This window comes from Doryrhamphus excisus, chromosome 11, assembly GCF_030265055.1.
Source record: "Doryrhamphus excisus isolate RoL2022-K1 chromosome 11, RoL_Dexc_1.0, whole genome shotgun sequence".
Taxonomy (NCBI): Eukaryota; Metazoa; Chordata; class Actinopteri; order Syngnathiformes; family Syngnathidae; genus Doryrhamphus; species Doryrhamphus excisus.
In genome coordinates, this window is record NC_080476.1 from 3,601,898 (window position 1) to 3,621,575 (window position 19,678).

Genomic DNA, 19,678 nt, shown 5'->3' on the forward strand with positions numbered 1-19,678 from the left:
CTCTCACCTGATGAGGATCACTTCTCCAAAATTTGCAAACTTGTCCAGCAGTTCGTCAATGAGCGGGTCGTCAAAGTAGTCGTCGGGGCCGGAGGAGCACAGAGATACCAGGATGGTGCCGTCTGGAGGACCCTGCAGGGCGATGACATCTTTGTAGACCTGGTGCCGAGCTTCCGGGTCCACCTCCAGAATGTCCACATCCATTATGGCAACCACGGGCCTGGAGACACACACACGGATACGGTGTGGATCTTGTATATCTAATGTTGTGGCCACCGAGTGTATTCAGCTTACCTGTGGTCTGAGGTCTTCAGCTCCGCCCTGCCATAGTATTTCAGGGTCCCAGGACTCCAGGGATGATCCGGGTCATCCTCGCTCTCAGCTGATGTTGACGTTGCGCCGACCACGTTCATTTCCTCTGCTGCATATGTAAGCAAGTGATGGTAAAACCACGTCAAGACAAAAGGAAGACTGTTGCTGTGTCAGCAAAAACCTGTTTTGTCAAAGTTCCACTTTCTCCTCTTCCAGAGGATGCGGTCAGTCCAGGCTGGCGTGCGGCACTTCTCGCTGGTGTCGTAGTCCTCTGAGAAGAGGTCGTACTTGTACGTCGGCGCAAAGTCCAACTTGCCTTCAATGAATCCTCGAAACACCTGACGAGAAGTTTTGCATGAGCACCGATGTGTTAGCTAAGGAGAGGTGGCGTGTTGCCATACCAAACCAGCGTTCTTCTGGTCAAAGAGCTGGTCGCCAGCAGTTAGAGCATCCCAGTTCTGTTGCTTGATCAGCTCTTTCACTTCCTCATTGGGCAGGTTGATGCGATAGTTGAAGTCTCCGCACCAGAAGACGTAGTCGTGCGAGTAGAGCAGACGACCCTGGTGGGGAGGAGGCATGCATGTCACGCTCAGATTTCACGTTGTCATTTAGAAAACCACAATCTCACCATGGGGAAGCTGAGTCTACGCGTGATCTCGTTGTAGTCGTCATTCCTCTCCTTGACCTGCGACTGTCCCGCCGCAAAGTGGGAGCACACGAAGCAGATGCTGGTGGTGTGGAAGAGCAGGCGGATGGCCACACCCCCTTTGTTGCCCGTAGCCCCACCCATTCCCGTTTTCACCGTATCCACTGCGACGTCCCTGGACGACAGCAAAAATGTCACCTCTGGGAAAAGACGGTGTCATCTCCTTGAGGGAGTGAGGAGTACCTGATGAAGGGCGCGTGCTGCGGACGAATGAAAACAAACAAACACACGCCCACCAGCTGCTCCGAGGCCAGCAGCACGTATTTGTGATCCCGTGAGATGTTTTTCTGTAGCTCAGCAGCCCACAGCTTCTGGTTGGTGGTGCTGTGCGAGCATCAAACACACATGTTGAAAGAACCCACAACTCAGGTGCCATCTGACTTATGTCCATAATATGGATGTTAAAGGGACTGTAAGCAACTGGCTCAATTTTCTAAACATAAAATATAAAATTCATTCATTTTCTACCACTTATCCTCACGAGGGTCGCAGGGGGTGCTGGAGCCTATCCCAGCTGTCTTCAAGCGAGAGGTGGGGTACACCCTGGACTGGTGGCCAGCCAATCACAGGGCACATATAGACAAACAACCATTCACACTCACATTCATACCTATGGACAATTTGGAGTGGCCAATTAACCTAGCATGTTTTTGGAATGTGGGAGGAAACCGGAGTACCCGGAGAAAACGCACGCATGCACGGGGAGAACATGCAAACTCCACACAGATATGGCCGAGGGTGGAATTGAACTTGGGTCTCCTAGCTGTGAGGCCTGCGTGCTAACCACTTGAATGCCGTGCAGCCAAAATATCAAACAAATTTTGTAAAATTTCACTCTTCCCAAATAAAATAACTAGCCTACATGGCTGTCACTCACCACTGTCTGAAATCCACATACATGTCATAGCATGTAGACGCACCCACACAAGCAGTCTCAGAGAGACAAGCAATAATTAACATTTATGATGCTGTCAAATTGCTATCATTAGCTGACAACAAACATAAGTAGAGTGCGTGCATGTATTACGGTGGGTGTACTTTATGTACCCCAAGCAGGAAGACAACATTCTCTAATTCTATCATGCTTGCGGGACATTTGAATGTTGCATACAGTCCCTTTCTTGTCTTACAGGGCCTCACAACGTACCTGGCACTGACAATATTTCCAGCGTTCAGTTCAACCATCTCTTCAAAGCCGATGGCAAAGATGTCGACAGGGTTAGCTTTAGTATCTGGAAGAAGGCGAGAAACCCCGCAAAGTTTAACAGAGATGGACATAAAGCACGTAGACATAAAGTACATCAGCGCACCTTGAAACTCAGGGTGTCCCGCTATCTTTGGTGCATCCAGCAGCCAATCGTTGAGAGTCTGGTTGCGGAAGGCGATGCTGCGGAACTGTTTGCCGCCGTTAACGTTCCAGGTGCCGACGCACACACGGATCTGTTTGGGCCGCGTGTACTTGTGGAAGTTCTGACACATTCCCAGCAGTACCCTGGGGGAGGCTGCAGAGGGGATTGAGGATTAGTGCCTGACTCAGGCGGCAAAGCTCTTGTTGTGGATTTCATTAGATTGTGTGCCTAATGAAGTGGCAAAGAGAAAACATGACAATCGCTAACACACCACATCCACTTGCAGCAGACAAACGCTGGTCTAAAATAAAACAAAGGGGGCTTGGGATAAACAAAATAAGATTCAAATAATGAATTAACTTCCAATACATCAGCATTCTGTTGAAGCTTGAAGCAACCAATGGCGTCTTTTAACAGCACAATGAACACAAATGAGGTGATGGGATGAAAGCGTCCGTCCACTGGGTGTTGAGTTACTGTACCTGATTGCAAGACGGGCTCAGTGACTAACATTGTAAGCGAGCGCAGCGTGGAGAGAAGGAAGAAAAGGGCACGTTAGTTAACACGCAACACCAGGACAGACATGTAGCCCACACACGTTAGCTACTGCATAATAGCTCACAAGGTAGTGGCCAGTTCAGGAAAATCACACTGTTTAATGTTGATTTTATACTAGCTTTATGCTAGCTGATGGAATGCAGGCAATATACAATCAAGGGTAAAGATCAGAGTTTCTGATGGCTAAAAAGTAGTGTGATGCTGATGAACTACCGTAAAGACTGGAAGTGGTGAGCAAGGCCCGAGCCTTGTCGGCCAGGTCACTGTTGAGGGTGGAGCCCAGCCGAAGGATGTCAATGGCCTCCTGCTTGGAGGTGTCAAAGAAGTTGTTCTGGATCGTCCTCGTCACAGAGCGAGCGCCGTCTTTGAGCTTTCCCGCCTGGGGGTAAACGACATGACCATCATTATTTGCTGCATGCCAGTGAGGGGGGAGAACAATAGATATAATTCCTACGCCACCCAAAGGAAGCCAAAGTGACACTTCAGAGAAGCACATGATGATGTTGGTAGCAGGTATGTGATGGATTTGTGTAGATGTTGAAGTTTGCATTGCTCTCATTGTGATAAAGAAACTCAACAAGACCTGCAAATAACAATAAAGGACTCTGGGAATCAAGAGACAACATCACCAGATTTCTTTCCACCAGAAAAAGTGGGGGGGTCTCGCTCTGATTCTTCAAATCAAATGAATACCTCGCCTTGATTCATGAAAATGAAGACAACACAGGATGTAGCCATCCCATCCCGCCCCCTCACAAGAGTTTAAGCCAAAGAAACTGAAATCAGGGAATCAGGAAAGATGACAGCTCACACAGGAACTTACCACGCATGCAGAACGTTCCAGAGGGCGGCAGAAAGAGACAGTACACAAAAGGTAAGAGAGTGCAGCACACACGTTCACACAGCATGGCTTCCATAAGAGCTCAAGGCTAAAAGTAACATGCTCGTCATATTTTAGAGGAGAGTGTGCTTTATATACGAGTCAGCTTTGTGCACCTTGGCCTTGCCATCCAGGGCGCCTGTGCCAGCGTAGATCTTGCTGACGGAGTCTCCGTTGACAGACCACATGGTCCTGAACACCTCCTGAAAGCGGGCAACCAGCTGCGGCTTCTCAGTCAGGCCCATTTCCTCCAGCTGCCTGGGTAGCATCTAAGCGAAGGCAGCGTGATGGTTAAGTCAAACAGAAACCTCCTGGATTGTTTGATTGCTTGATAGCCGACGCTTGTAGAAGTTCTGTACCTCCAGAGCAAAGAAGGCTTGGACACTGTTGGTCCTGTCCAAACAGTCCAGGCAGTTGGTCCTGATGGTGCCACCCTGGCTCCTAAAGAGACACACGCAAGTGGTAAGGATGGCTTTCAGAGGAAATAAAAGTGAAATGTGCGTGTTACCTGGTGATGCCCATCTCTCCTGAGTAGTAGAAGAAGCCGCACTCGTCAATGAATTTGCTGAGCTGAGGTTTGAGCACGCTGTGCAGCTTGTCTGCCTTGCCCCCCCTCACGTTTTGATGGTAATCAAAGTTGACCATCTTCACAAACGCGCCGTGCTCCGATGCCTTCAAGTGACTCTGGCAGTGTCAGAGAAGATGCAAGGTCAAACTGGGAAATGTCTCAATGAATGCGGTGTTTCCCCATCGGTTCGGTGGTATCTCTTCAGCCTCCCTCATAAACACATTATGATGAGCCATGTCTGTGTAACACCGCTTGTTAACATGCTTCACTTGTACCTAGTTTACCAGACAATAAGATGATGTAACAGAATGGGTCAGTCAGTCACATTTTCGACATTGTTGCGATACTTAGTGAGTAATCAGCCCCCTTAAGACACTCTCACAAACAAGCAAAAAGACAGCAATACAGATGCTTAAGTTAAAGAACAGTTTGTCTTCTATTTGGAGGAATTATTAAGCTGTGGCAGCATCAAAGAAACTAAGTAAGTATCCCTTTTTTAGGCTCATAGAACATAACTGTATTTTATTCAAGGACTGCCGAACAAAGTGCAAAATCTTAATGCTTGATGAAAAACATGATCAATCAAACATGTAAAACTGGTGAGCTATCTGACAAAAATTCTGCCATAAAAACAAATAGCACTATCGAGCAGCAGGTGCTGCTGTGGGACCCTGGCTGGTGACAGAAAAAAAATCATTTGTAGTTCTACACATACTCTATTTGTTGTGCTCTTCATGGTTTTTTACTCACTTGTCTCCCACAACACTACTCCATTCTCCTACAGCATCTACTACAATTACATGCAAATGCATCATGGACAATGGTTGAAATTAGATAATACATAATTAATTCCACACCACCACAAATAGACTGCAGTCCTGAAGGAAACACTAACAGGTTCCTGATGTCACATAAAAGTGATGCGTGAATGTTGAGAGATGATCCAAATCCTCCTCACCTGAAAGGCTTTGCTGAGCATGTGCTCTCCTTCCTTACTGCCAAGCAGGTTGATGATCACCTGTTTCCCATACAACCTCCGCAGAGCGGTGAAGTGTCTGGAAAAACAAATCAATGTGAAGAAAAACTAGGCTTCAAACTGTGTCAATGAATAGGAGATTCCCTAATCCATTCACTGTGGCCTTAATTTAGGTGGAGGCATTTAGAGGCACTTTACAGTGACGTGTAGGGAAAGACGCACAGGCAGGGGTGATGGCTGGGATGGAATCACAGTATTTTTCAAAGTAAAACACCCCACAGGCTCCAATGAGGACGGGTAGAAAATAAGCTCTATACAACACATCTCGTGAGAGTAGCAGCGATCATCCTTCATCCTGCAATGTGTTCTCCAGCCTGACACTGATAGACCAGTCAAAAAAGTTGATAAGGTTTTAAGCATTCACACTAGCACACTAGCATCAAGGTGTGGCACAGAGATTATCTCAGTCCATTCCTGCTGCAGACTACCAACAGACTAAGAAACAACACTGAACAATTTTCTTTGAGAGAGGTCAAGGCTGATGAATAAGACTTATAGGCCGTTAGCTTTGACAGCTCATCTCATGTGTCCTTCCTGCTCGTGACAATAAATCTAGCGCAGAGGACAAACGTCGTGGTTGTCATGCATACAAGCCTGTGTGAAGACTCCAAGTACCTCTCAAAGGCCGGTGCGTTTGCCTCGAATCCCCGGGAAAGTTTGACACGGTGAGAGCCAACCTGTAAGGCAGCAGACACAATGCACACGCATTGAATAACAGCACACACTGAAAATACACACATACGTCGCAGGAAGACAGAGAACTTGTTGATGACGATAGAAGACGACTTTTACGAGGCGACAACAAGACTCTGAGAGTGTCATAAGGCATAGGACACAAGGATGCAGGGGGCATAAGGGAGCACACTTTAGCAGCAGCTGACGTAACTTTAATTACCTCCACCAAGGACAACTTTTTGTTTTTGTAATTTCTCTAGAGAATTTTTTCATTTATCTGTGATACATAAATAATAAGAGTATTAATGACAAATTGCATACACAATGTGTGTATCTATGAACGCGCCGATCGAAATTCGGCCTTGGTGGAGGTCGGTGATCTACTGAGCTCTACTAACCTTAGAGGGAAGTTTGTTCATTGCCGTCTGTGGCCAAAGTGCTTGCTCATGTGTTCCTCTCTTTATGAAACGGGCCTTAAAGTAACGTTTGTTGTCACACAACAACTTAACTATGAATCCACCCGTGCCTTTTCTTGAATTGATTTCCTGGTGTGACTCACTGAAAAGCATCAGTAAAGTAAAGCGCACAGTCACCATGCCTCGACAGGACTCAACAGGCCCCAGCAGCACCAAGACAAGAATCTAACATCTCTCTACTCACACATTCCACTCCTCTCTAAACTAGCTGCTCCATTGCAGTGAAAGGAGGAGCACACTCGGTAATTTTGGAATAAACCTGCATGTGTCTCAATGTTGCCGCCGCTTCCTGTTGGTGCCACTGTGCAGCTTTGCATACTTAATCACTTCCTGCCATCACATCCGACCAAAAACCATCTTTCATTTCATCCACTCTTGTCTGACACATTTAACTCATGGTCAATACATGTATATTTTTTACAAACTCCCTATGATGAGAATGCAACCACTACTCTGGTCAATGAGTCCTGTGCAGAGGAAAGTGTTTGGGACGGAGACTGTGACATTGGATGGAGGGAATTGAGCACTACAGCAGAACCATGGAAGCAGAAGGAAGTGCCAACATTCTGAAAGTGTCTGAAAACAAGCCCCTGCTCTCTACCGTGTGTTTGGAACCAGTTTGTGCTCTCCAGTTACAGTTGCTGCATGTAGTCTAGGACCACCTGTGCAGGTTAAGGGGACGGTGAGCAGACTAAAAAGTACTTGGGGTATGTTTTCAGACCAGGCTCTCACCTGCCCAAAGATGTCGGGGAGCTGAGGAAAACAGAAAAATGCCCTTTACCAACCACTGCATCTACCAGTGAGCGTCCCCCAAGCTGATCATGGAACAGCCGGTCTGTGCAGCGTCACCAGGTTGAAAAGTATCGTATGTCTGAGTGGACTCGTTGGTTTTTGCCAGACATGTGGCACTGCACAGAGAATCCCTAAATGCCAAACAATGAGTGCGAGCCAGGAGAACCCCCCCTCGTCCCAAAACCCGACAAAAAAGGCTTATACCAGGTGAGGGTTCTGATCCAGTCGATTAGGTTGCCGATTCCCATTCAGGTGCAAGAAAACACCCTTAATGGACTTTTTCTGAACACAGCACGGACAAAATGTGTTAAATGGACGGAAAAAAAAATAAACGCTTCATTGCCTTCGCAGCCTCTTGGCACAAACACAGAAGTGAAAGCTGAAAACTGGAACATTTTCACAGCCTCGCTCCGCAACATGCTCAGTTGTTTAGTTTGAAGAAGAAACCGTCAAACACAATTCCACATGTGACTGTGTGCAAGTGGATGTCCTTTCCATTACCTGGATTCCCGGCTGCTCCCAAAACAGCGGAATGGATCCGCGGATCTGTATGAAGGATGATACGCTGTCATCCAGGAAAATAGCCTGTTGGACACATAAGCACATAAAGTAGTCATGGAAACGCTGAATGCAAATCCATTCTCACTGACAATGCTGAGGCTACAACAACACACCCACTTGTGACATCAAATTAGCCCTGAAGACAAAGCTCACCATTGTCGCATATTTACTGATGGATGGCGGCTATTAAAGAACAGCACGACCCATGGCGGCGATTGCATCAAACCACTTCATCACACATGCGGCCATCTGTCACTCACTTGTTCCGTTTCCACAAAGTTGGCCACCTGCCCGTCGTCATTGGTCCCGCGCACGTTGAAGCGTGTGCCGGCCCGCTCCGAGCTGAGGCGGGAGAAGATGCAGGCCTTGGCTTGTCTGTGTCCGGCGTAGATGGTCCTGATCTCCACGCCACCACACATCAGTCGCAGAAGCCAGTCGTCGCAGTTGACGCCGTAGTGCTTCAGGTGCAGGTGGAGGGACTGGTTCCTGACGGGTCACACACACGTTGGCTTCAGCACTTAGGCCAAGTCCTCACAAAAATGCACATTTTCCAAAATACACATTGTCCCTACCCCAATGTTGTCATATGTCATAATGGGGTTCAAATCAGTACTTGAATTCCCGCAATTCGACAAATGTCATATTTTTCTGGCATAGGTGAGATAATTGTTGAACAAATCCAAAACAGGCTGAAAGGGAGGGCGTGTTACTGCCTACTGTAGTGGAGGCCAATACTTGAGCCCTCAAGCCAGGGGTGTCAAAAACACAGCCCCCAGCTTGCTTTCTGTTGGCGCCTGGCACATTCTAAAAATAAAATAAAAAGCAGCAAAAGTATTAAAAAAAATAACGTAACGTAGAAAAAAAACATACATAAGTCACACTGGAGTACAAGTCGCAATTTTTCCGGGTAATTTATTTTACAAACTACTTGACCAAAACATTACATGCTCTTGGAAGGCAAGTTGTGACATTAATAAAAGAATAGAGAACAGGAATAGGTGTAAGATATGCTAACACAATGCTTATTCAGCTACACAAAAAATAAACATGAACAGAAAAGGTGTCCAGTGTTTATGTAAAATAAACAGTTTTTTCATTTATAAGTCGCTCTGGAGTATAAGTCGAGTATAACCTATGAAAAACGTGCGACTTATAGTCCGGAAAATACGATAAGTGTTCAGATGTTTGAGGTGTCACTAAAACAAAGAAATATGGACCTCAGTCACCCTTCTGCTTCTCTGCAGAAAAAGGTCAAAATCGGGTGTTTTCGCTGAAACCACCCTATGTTCTGCTGATTGATAAAAACTAGAAACAAAGTTTTTTTTGTGTCTTTACATGGTTTCAATGTTTATGTAGTCCTAAAACTCAATATTCTGTGGGACAGTAGATGATGTCAGCTTGCATTTAAACAAATACGGTCCTGTCATTCAGTATGAGTGTACCCCCACATTCATCCTGCCATGCTCTTACCAGAAGAAGCGGTTGTCCGTGGTGTCCTCCAGAATCCTCCGCCGTGCATTGAGGCTCAGGTCCATGCTGACGCCGGTGGAAGACCAGGCGAAGTAGAAGTGTCCCGAGTTCAACACCTTCCGCACCTCAGCAATGCGCTCCTCGTCCCCGGGGTCGTTCTTCAGCGATATGAAGTCTGTCTGTGTCACCCTGAACACTTCCGACTCCTGTACTTTGCCCACAGAGCTGCAGCCGGTCACCACCACCAGGCTGTGGAGCATGGAGTCACCTGCCGGACATGAGAAACGTGTTATTTTTAGGAGCTATCACTGTACACAGGTCAATCTCAGCAGCCATCTCTCTACAGCTTTAATTCCATCACTTTGTTTTTTCCTTGCTGTGATGACAGCCTTCAAGGTCAAGCAGAGGACATGAGAAAGCAGCTTAAGTGTGAACACCAAGAGGTACACACACAAAGAGTCAAAGATGAACAGAGAGGAGAATGTGGACATTCGTAAAACAGCTCACCCAGGTTCAGGCGGAGCACGCCCAAAATTCCATAGGCATCAACAATCTTGGAATATGTGTTTTTAATGGCCTCCTTCTCAGCTGCCGCTGGAAAACAAAGGGAGAGAAAATATGAGAAGACTGCAAGACTGTTGTGTGTGAAATATTCATTGGAATATAATCTGTGACCTCCATCATAGCATACAATCATTAGAACGTCTCCAAAGGGAAACTAGTCATGTGGAAGAGGATTCCTTACACAGGACAGCAACAGCCGCAGATTCGAACATGAGGCATTCTTCCCGGCTCCGTGTCTCCACGATGACACTATAGGGAGGTGGGTCCAGCTTGTGATAAATGCGGTAACCTTTGCTGAAGGCCATTATTGATCCAAGAAGAAAGGACCTATAATGGGACTAAGGAAAGACATCACAACTGTCAATTTTGCCTACATTCTACAATGTGATCGCACACATAATATGCTATTTTATTTATTCCTTCATTCATTGGTTTTCTATGCCTCTTAATCCTCACTGTATGCTGGAGCCTATCCCTTGGGCGAGAGACGGGGTGTTCAGGGTGTGTCACCCTGAACCGGTCGCCAGTCAAAATACAGAAACAACCATTCACACCTAGGGACAATTTAGAGTCGCAAAGTGTGTGGGAGGAAACCGGTGTACGCAGAGAAACTGACGCAGGCAGGGGGAGAACATGTCAACTCCACAGCAAGATATCTTGGGAGACTGGAACCCAGGTCTTCTGGCTGTGTGGCTAACATCCCAACCACTTGCCCACGGTGCGGCTCTTTCATTTAACTTTCCTAGTCATTAGGAATGATGCTACCTTTCCATGTATTGTTAATCAATTACCCCACTGCGGATAACACACTCGAAGGGTTTACCGTGAAAACCGCAAATGAGCTGCATTACACATCCCTAAGATGCACATAAATAAAACTGCGAAATCATATACCACTTTGAAGCTGATGTAAATTTGAACAAGAGCATCGCTGCTGTGTGCAGATTAAGAGCCACTGGGGTAATAGAGGCCAGTGGGTTGACGCGGTCAGTCACGACTTCAACAGCTAACGCGAATGTGACCCCGCCAAGACTGTTTAGTGTATGGTTGACTTATCTAATTTATAAAACACGAGCGCAGCAACGATGAACCGTCATCGATCAGCTGGCTAGCAATAGGTTAGCCCAATTAGCATTAGCCTGCTAGCCTAATCGCCGAAATGCCGCTAGCTTACTGTATGTTGACGGCTGCACTATCCGCAAAATCCACCTGTTCAACTGTTATTTACCTAGACAAACAACCCCTTTGGTTGCGGGGTGTACATAAAAAAGCCTGCGGAAATTCTCGCGTCAGCTTCACTGAGACGAGTGTCGATGTAAAACAAACACAGGTAAAGAGGAGGAAGCTCACCGCCGGGCTGAGACTCCGCTGTCACAACAGAAACCCTCCCCGCTGCGGTGGCACAATGGTACAGTCCAACGCGAAACTAAGCTAACTGGCTCTAGTAGGACAGCGGCTAAGCCAAACTCAAACAACCGTAATAAGTGTTCTGAAATATACTCTATATTAGTATAGATGGATGAACTACAAATACACACATTACAAAAGAATGACGGGAAAGGTGTATTTAAAAATGTTGTAGTCCAATGTGTTTTGTAAACGACAGATATGTACTGTCCAATAGGAGCGGCTTTGAGAGGCAACTGACCAATTGGGTTTAGAGGAAGGCGGGACTTGATTGTTTCACAACACACTGATAAGCGCAGCGACCGGTTTTGTCGGCTGACTCAACTATGATTATAACAGCTGTATAAGAAGGTAGGTATTTTACTACATTCACCTAGACAGGTTTAGGCAATTAATATAATTTGGTTGTTTTTTTGTGCCTATTTATGCATGTAGCGTCTGTGCTAATGACTGCACATTCAGCAAACAGAGTCAATGTCAGCTTGCTTTGTTCGTGATCATGTCCTTCAGTGCATTTACGGAAATTAGTGAAGCATCACAAGACAAAAATTAGGTGTAACCCACACATAACCCTGTCCTGGAAGTTGTAGAGGATGTGCACGTCAAACCATCCGTCTTGTGGACAGCTTGTCCCTCATCGCTGCCCACACTTTCACCTTTAATGTTTTTTTTTGGGAGGCAAACTAATCACATCTTCTTCTGTTGCAGCGTCGAGGCAAACTCAGGATGAAGGGTCTTTACCTGGTGGAGCCGGTGGTGGCTCTGTATGCCTTCTCCACGTACCTCACCTACCCTCTGATGCAGCAGTACGTGTACAGGCGCCTGTGGCATGACTTGACCAACAGCACCTATCCCATCTCGGACAACGCATCCACCTGTGCGGCAAACAGGAGCAGTAACATCAACCAGTCCATCTACTTTGAGGCAAGTCAAAAATGTCATCTTACTTGGAGCTGTAGAAGAAACAAACGCACAAGATGGTGAAGATAGTAAATCATCACATTTTCTCACTATAACTATTGAAGTGGAAGTTGCACAGGTATGAGATGTTGGGCATGGAGGTCTAACTCATCTTTTTAATTCATGTAACAATGTCTATACTATTGTTTTCGTGGGTAACAACAACATTGCGCCACACCAGAGAGCTGTTTCTACTGTTTTGACGCTTCTATTTAGCTAAATGGACTAACCAAAACACGAGAAAGATCTCTTAGAATGATACAGTCCAGGTCTATGCCACTTTTTTATTGAATACTTGACGGTATCCACTTTTCAGTGTTTCCTATGCAGCCATTTAGTGCTGACACAAATACATTTGTACCCCTTAGCTGTTCACCCTGGCTCTTAAACACATTATAACAGGAATGTCTGACTTTGTATTGTATACGCACCTGGTTTCTCGAAGAATAAGAAGACGTGGCATGAGGGATCAGCGTTACCAACTCCCAAACTTCAAACCCCTCTAGGTTCTCTAGCAATAAATCTAGCAACTGTTTCTGGTCTTGTTAAACGTTAGCATGTTTCGCTCTTCTTAAGTTCTTTTTTGAAGAACGTTCATTTGTATATTTGTTTTGCCTTTGTTTTTTTTTTTTGGCTTGCTTTTTGTCTGTGGTACACGTGAGTCATGGCCAATTATACGATGACACCATCTACCTGTAAACGTCCTGCGGGAAACACTGCTTTTGTTCAGCTCTTGTGGGTGTGGTCATAATGATGCATTCACAGGCGATATGCACAGATAACGTACTAGATATTAATACTGCATTATAGTATTTGCACAAATATGGTGAGAGTATTGTATTATACACAGACTAGCATTTGAAAAGCACATACGAAACCCTCCTTGTTGTTCTTAGGAGGTTATACAATCAATAACTGTTATCAGATGGCTTTTAACCACCGAGAAGAGAAAATGCAAAGGAGTTGTCTGTAAACATTCAGCTGCTTCAACTGCCATTTTCTATGCGAGCTGAAAAATGTGCTAAATACAGGATCAGGTGTTTGATATTCCTCTCTGCTAATTTTCACTTCTCCTTTGATCAGAACATGTACCAAAATACTTAAAACATCACCTGCTTTCATGGTGGCGGCGTTTTTGACTCTGGAACAGATTAAATCTATTCAGATTATTTCCCACGGCAGGATTGTTTGGAAACACAAACCAATTGGTTGTGTCCACATGCCACAGTTCACACGGGGGACACTGAAGTTGGACAATAGAAGACTAGGAAAACATGTCCCGGTCTCAGTCTTTGATTGTGCTGACTCGGACTTCTGGCAAAAACAACATGATGGTGGTGTCAAACTGTCAATATGGATATGGCGATGAATGCAAAATGTCCAAGACAGGGGTCTCAAACTCAAATTACCTGGGGGTCGCTGGAGGAATCAATGATTCCACAAAAAATAGAATCATTCTAAAAATAGAATACATTGTAGCATCACTGGGTGTGCTTTTGACTTCACAGCATGCCTTGCGGCACTTGCTTTATATGTTTTAACGTAGCTTTTCTTTATGATTCTCCATTGCAGTAGTGGTACAGTCCTGTGGTTACTTCCTGTTTGGCCAATCAAAGGGCCTCTTAACATCTCTTGTGGGACGTAAGGCCCCCACAATATATAGAAGGCCCTGGGCTACCGATTGACTCTGATGACAAGTAGGGAGCCACAAGTTTGAGACCGCTGCTCTAAGAGATGGTGTTCCGCTTGTGTCTCCAGGAAGTGCAGCGGCAAGCGTCCCTCTTCTCACTCTACTCAGAGGTCTTGTCGGCCATCCCCTCCCTGGTGGTCACGCTCATGGTGGTGGCCTACAGCGACCGCGGTGGCCGTAAGCTGGCCATCATCCTTCCCCTGGTCGGCACGCTGGCGTACACCCTGGCCCTCCTGTCCGTCTCCTACTTCGAGCTCAACGTCTACATCCTGGTGGGCTGTACGCTCATCTCTGCTCTATGCGGGGGCCTGGGCACCTTCCTGGGGGGCTGCTTTGCCTACATCGCCGACCTGAGCGAGGACGGCCAGCAGAAGACGTTGCGCATTGCAGGGCTGGACTCGATGATTGGCTTGTTGTCGGGCGTGGCCGCCCTGTCGACGGGCTACTTCCTGAAGGTGGCGGGCTTCAACTGGCCCTTCCTGACCTCCGCCGTGTGTCAAGTGTTCATCCTGTTGTACGCCATCTTCATTCTGGAGGAGACCGTCAAGCAGCCTCCCCCTGACGCCGCCAATCTGGGCGAGTCCCAGCAGCGCTGGGCCATGCAGCAGATGTTCTACGGCGTCTACCAGATGTTTGCGGGGGCCAGCCCAAAGCGCCGGGCGTTACTGATCCTCCTGATGTTGATCTTCAACAGCTTCTGCTTCACCTACATGGGCGGGATCTCCCTCTTTGTGCTCTATGAGCTCAACGAGCCGCTGTGCTGGACCGAGATCCTGATTGGCTATGGCACGGCGCTGTTCACCGCCATCTTCCTGTCCAGCTTTATGGGCGTGGCGGCGTTCACGTACTGCGGCACGCCTCAGCTGCTGATAGTCCTGATGGGCATCCTGTCCGTAGCCATGGGCATGGTCATGATGGCGTTCTCCAAAACAACGCTCATGGTATTTCTGGGTGAGGAGAAACATACAGCCATTAAAGTTCTTTGCCTCGCAAATTGAAAACAGGCTTACTGCTTACTAGCTTATGAATGCTAAATAACTCACCATGGGACCAAAGACGGTTACGAGGGCCGGCAACAATTATTTTCTGTTCATATTTTTGGGAGTCTGAAACAGTGGAATTTGATTTGCATGAGTTCCAATAGAAAAAAATGGCCTTTGTATGTTTTGCTTTTGTAATGAATTAATAACAAAAACCAAGGTACTTATTGACACACAGATATAGTTGAAAAAGCTGGCAACACAAGCGTGTAGCAAGATAGTTGTGTCTTTCCTACAGCCAAGCATGGTGTTGGTAGCACGAATGCTGCATGGGGGAGCTGTGGTTCATTGAGTAAAACATGAATTACAATGAACTGCGACATTGTAATGGACCTCATGCGATGTTTTAAAGTATTTACACGGCATCCGTGCATTGGGTGTTTTTAAAAAATGTCTTAACAAATTTTGCTCTCACCACAGCGAGGGTGCCGATGCTCCTGTCCATCATGCCGTATGCTGTGCTGCGCTCCATGATGTCAAAGATCATCCCCAAATCGGAGCAGGGTGAGCATCCGCTGAAGCGCCACGTTTGTAGACTCTACCAGAAGTACTCTTGTTGTACTCGAACCTACTCGAGACTAAGTTTCTCATGCATGTGCAGGCGCCCTGTTCGCCTGCCTGGCCTTTCTGGAGGTGCTGACGTCCAACGTGTCGGTGGCGGTCTTCAACAGCTTGTACGCGGCCACGGTGGCGTGGTATCCTGGTTTTGTCTTCTTGCTGTCCGCGGGACTCTGCTTGATCCCCATGTTGCTGCTGGGGTGAGTTCAATGAAGATCTATTCTAGGTGGAAATATGTACTCGTTTTATCATTCAGGAAGTGTTCTGCTTGCTGGAAATTGGTTTGTAGCTTTAGTATCTCCACTGAACCGCAGTGTGGAAAAAAATGCCTGCTAAAGTGTCCTTGTGTGTGCTGTGTTGCACATTGTAGTGCTGCTGAGTGTGCAACGTGAAACTCATGAACTCAAGCAGCATTTTACCTGCACAAAACAGCACAAACATTCATTCATTTTCTACCGCTTATCCTCATGAGGGTCGCGGGGGTGCTGGAGCCTATCCCAGCTGTCTTCGGGCGAGAGGCGGGGTACACCCTGGTCTGATTGCCAGCCAATCACAGGGCACATATAGACAAACAACCATTCACACTCACATTCATACCTATGGATGCAAGTTTTACACAGAGATGGCCGAATGTGGAATTGAACTCGGGTCTCCTAGCTTTGAGACCTGCGTGCTAAACACATGGCCGCCGTGCAGCCAACAGCATAAACAAATGAAACTATTTGACTATTTTAGTATTAATATAAATCATAAAATATACCAAAATTAAGTCTGAAGTTACTCACACTGTATACAAAACACACAAAGATTATATAAAATAGAGATGTAAAAACATGAAATGAAACTAACTAAAAAAAAACAGAACCAATGAATTAATACTGTCTTTGGAGGGGTGTTGCAAAAGAGGGAGAGCTTATTGAGAGGAGGATGTCTCAATAATGAGACCACTACACTGCGCGGTTATGACTGTCCCTTTCATAGGAGCAGATCCTTTCACATGTTCAAGCACCATCTTTATCCTTCATGATGGTGGCACCAGTCATGCGGCCAGTGTTGGTCGCCATTTCTCCACTTTGGATGTCTCAATTCACTTCACTCAATGCACTTTCCTTTACTTTGACACAATGCCATCAGAAGAGTCTGCCTCATGTTTGGGAAACATGGCGGAGGTTACACTTAAGAAGCTACTGGAACTAAAAAGAGTATCATTCAGGCGTAAGATCATTTAGAGAACATGAAACATGGGCCGAGCAATGTCGACTCGGCAACCTGTTGGAAATGAGAGTAACTTGTAGCGTATATATTTTCAGGGTGGTGTGCGTGATCGGACTGGACGTGACTAACGAGGACCCTGGTAGCACTTCCCAAGGAGACAAGAAGACCACGGAGACATCTGAAGACCAGAACGACCTCAGTCCTCTGCTAACGTGAAGACCAAGTCCCCGTCCTCCCCTCACATTACTGATTTTATCCACTCATCTTGAACTCTTATTTTTTTTTTTACAGCTAGAAGGTCAAAGAACAGGTGACAGTCGGCAGACAGGTTCTGCATCCTCAGGCTATTATTAATATCTATTATTACTTACAAAACTTCCTGGTGGCCCAGCTGCGGCGTCGTGGTCATGTGGCATTTCACACGAAATGTAATCAAGGGAGAAGGAACGTTTTATTGTGTATAACGGGTGCTCCCTCAGGGAAATTAGAGCACCTCCACTAATAGGAATAATCATTTTATAAATGAAAATGGAATCACAGACTGTTTCAACTTAGTAATTATTTAGAAAATGCAAATGTGTGTGTAAAGTACCATGCAGTGTGTTAAAAATATATATGATCATTCCTGCAGACACACCCAAGCTTTGTTTCTTTTAAAACTACACTCATTTGTCTTAAAACACACCAATGGTTTCTGCAGGGTGATGCTTTATATCAGAGGGGTGTCCAATGTGCGGCCCGCGGAGGTTTTATATATAATATAGTGCAATAATACCAACAAAAATAGACAGAAACCAGCAGTCATTTGACAAAAGGTTTAAAAAAGTATAAATATTAGTAGAATAAAGTCATAGTATTATGAGAAAAGGGTTGTCCTCTTACAGGGAAATGTTTACAATAATAATAATATTTTTTTTTTTACATGCATGAAGTTGAAATATTCAGGAAAAAAATGTTATTTTCTGAAGTTGAAAGACTTCATTTGAAATTTAGGTTGGGGAAAATGTTGACAGGAGAATAAAGTCAGAATATTTAGAGAAAAAAAGATGTCATGAGAAAAAAGTCCTATTTTTTGTCAAAATAAAGTCATAATAATATAAGAAAATAAAGCATCTTTAAAAAATAAAGTCAATACATCTGGTCGCCAGCCCTGTGATTGGCTCCAATTAACTCAAATTGCACAACCATTGTTACGAAGGGGCTGCACTCTGTCCGAGTGGTTAGCGTGCAGGCCTCACAGCTAGGAGATCCAAGTTCTTGCGAGTCCCCGGCCATTTCTGTGTGGAGTTTGCATGTTCTCCCCGTGCATGCGTGGGTTTTCTCCGGGTACTCCGGTTTCCTCCCACATTCCAAAAAACATGCTAGGTTAATTGGCCACTCCAAATTGTCCATAGGTATGAATGTGAGTGTGAATGGTTGTTTGTCTATATGTGCCCTGTGATTGGCTGGCCACCGGTCCAGTGTGTACCCCGCCTCTCGCTCGAAGACAGCTGGGATAGGGTCCAGCTGTCCCGCGACCCTCGTGAGGATAAGCGGTAGCAAATGAATGAATGAATATAGAACTTCTTAGCATGTCTACATGGGTTGGTTTCCAAAATGTCAAATACCAAACTGACCCATCCAACCACTAGGGGTCTCTCTAAGCCCTTTCCTCAACACAACCTCCACCCAGCATGATCATACAATAAAACAGATTCTAAAGTTAAAATAGCTCCCTTTAATGACATTTTGTTGATTTTAATGCTACCAGGGACCTGCTTCAGGCACTATGAACTAAATGAACAAATATGTTGACAAACAACAGTGAGGGTATTTTCCTTCCTGAATATAATTATTCATCTTTGGACAATTGTATACCTCAGAATTTGGGGAATAGTCGTTCTTGTTCCCAGTGTACACAGCAAGGAGAGGTTCGAAGAAACTGCCTGCTTGCAATACAAAAGCCAAATCTGACCCCGACGTGATTTGAACACGCAACCTTCTGATCTGGAGTCAGACGCGCTACCGTTGCGCCACGAGGTCCACAATGAATTCCCCAAAGACACCAGTTTGGTGTTTAATAACTCGAGCTGAAAAGTGAACTGGAAAAGTGATTGCAATCAACTGAAATCAAGCGTTTGTGAGAACTTGCAATGAGTTAATGGAGGCTTTTCCAGCATGAAGCCTTTTTAAGGTCATGCCACAGCATCTCAATAAGATTCAGGTCAGTTTAGTCTTTGACTAGGCCACTCCAAAGTCTTCATTTGGTTTTTCTTCAGCCATTCAGAGGTGGACTTGCTGGTGTGTTTTGGATGCTGCTACAGAACCCAAGTTGGTTTCAGCTTCAGGTCAGAATTCATGGTTCTATTCATCACAGCAAGTCTTCCAGGTCCTGAAGCAGCAAAACCGTAAACCATCACACTACCACCGCCATATTTTACTCTTGGTATGATGTTCTCTTTCTTTTTCCGCCAGATCACGTCAGATCACAGAGTATTTCCCAAAGGTCTTGGAGATCATCATTTTTAGCAAAACTGAGACCAGCTTTAATGTTCTTTTTGTTCAGCGGGGGTTTTGGTCTTGGAACTTTGCTGTGCAGGCCATTTTTGCCCAGTGTCTTTCTTATGGTGGAGTCATGAACACTGACCTTAATCGAGACAAGTGAGGCCTGCAGTTCTGAGGATGTTGTTGTGGGGTCTTTTGTGACCTCTTAACAATAAGAACTGTATTTTGTGTTTAGCTGTGATGTCATTGACTAATATTTAAATGTGTTTGATGATCTGAAACATTTAAGTGTGACAAACATGCCAAAAAAATAGAAATCAGGACATTTTGGACACAATTCCATGAGTTCATTCATCGTTTTGAGAATCTCCAATGTA

General features: G+C 45.5%; 2 protein-coding genes and 1 non-coding gene across 6 annotated transcripts in view; 1 reads left to right on the top strand and 2 right to left on the bottom strand.

Annotated features, from left to right (window-relative positions):
- The window catches only part of synj1 (synaptojanin 1), a 42,001-nt gene that overhangs the window by 6,003 nt on the left and 16,320 nt on the right, over window positions 1-19,678 (bottom strand). The window contains exons 1-23 of one of the 4 annotated variants that reach the window (XM_058086487.1): window positions 15,048-15,453; window positions 12,138-14,951; window positions 10,129-10,285; window positions 9,891-9,977; window positions 9,384-9,651; window positions 8,174-8,399; window positions 7,854-7,937; window positions 7,557-7,634; window positions 6,025-6,086; window positions 5,332-5,428; window positions 4,314-4,489; window positions 4,165-4,246; window positions 3,922-4,074; window positions 3,139-3,304; window positions 2,850-2,873; window positions 2,329-2,520; window positions 2,166-2,250; window positions 1,202-1,342; window positions 941-1,133; window positions 714-872; window positions 494-650; window positions 295-421; window positions 8-220 (exon numbers count right to left, since the gene is read on the bottom strand). In XM_058086487.1, coding sequence (XP_057942470.1) covers window positions 8-220; window positions 295-421; window positions 494-650; window positions 714-872; window positions 941-1,133; window positions 1,202-1,342; window positions 2,166-2,250; window positions 2,329-2,520; window positions 2,850-2,873; window positions 3,139-3,304; window positions 3,922-4,074; window positions 4,165-4,246; window positions 4,314-4,489; window positions 5,332-5,428; window positions 6,025-6,086; window positions 7,557-7,634; window positions 7,854-7,937; window positions 8,174-8,399; window positions 9,384-9,651; window positions 9,891-9,977; window positions 10,129-10,285; window positions 12,138-12,296 — 3,086 coding nt within the window. In that variant the 5' untranslated portion in view covers window positions 12,297-14,951; window positions 15,048-15,453. Of the gene's footprint in view, window positions 1-7; window positions 221-294; window positions 422-493; window positions 651-713; window positions 873-940; window positions 1,134-1,201; window positions 1,343-2,165; window positions 2,251-2,328; window positions 2,521-2,849; window positions 2,874-3,138; window positions 3,305-3,921; window positions 4,075-4,164; window positions 4,247-4,313; window positions 4,490-5,331; window positions 5,429-6,024; window positions 6,087-7,556; window positions 7,635-7,853; window positions 7,938-8,173; window positions 8,400-9,383; window positions 9,652-9,890; window positions 9,978-10,128; window positions 10,286-11,121; window positions 11,304-12,137; window positions 14,952-15,047; window positions 15,454-19,678 lie in introns of those variants that run through there. The other 3 variants (XM_058086488.1, XM_058086489.1, XM_058086490.1) reach the window with 3 other exon arrangements.
- Window positions 14,049-17,451, top strand: slc46a3 (solute carrier family 46 member 3). The gene is made up of 3 exons (XM_058087061.1): window positions 14,049-14,955; window positions 15,465-15,802; window positions 16,913-17,451. Exons 1-3 carry the CDS (start codon window positions 14,049-14,051, stop codon window positions 16,943-16,945), a joined length of 1,278 nt encoding a protein of 425 aa, XP_057943044.1. The 3' UTR covers window positions 16,946-17,451.
- Window positions 18,768-18,839, bottom strand: trnaw-cca (transfer RNA tryptophan (anticodon CCA)). The gene has a single exon. It is a non-coding gene; the product is annotated as a tRNA-Trp (tRNA).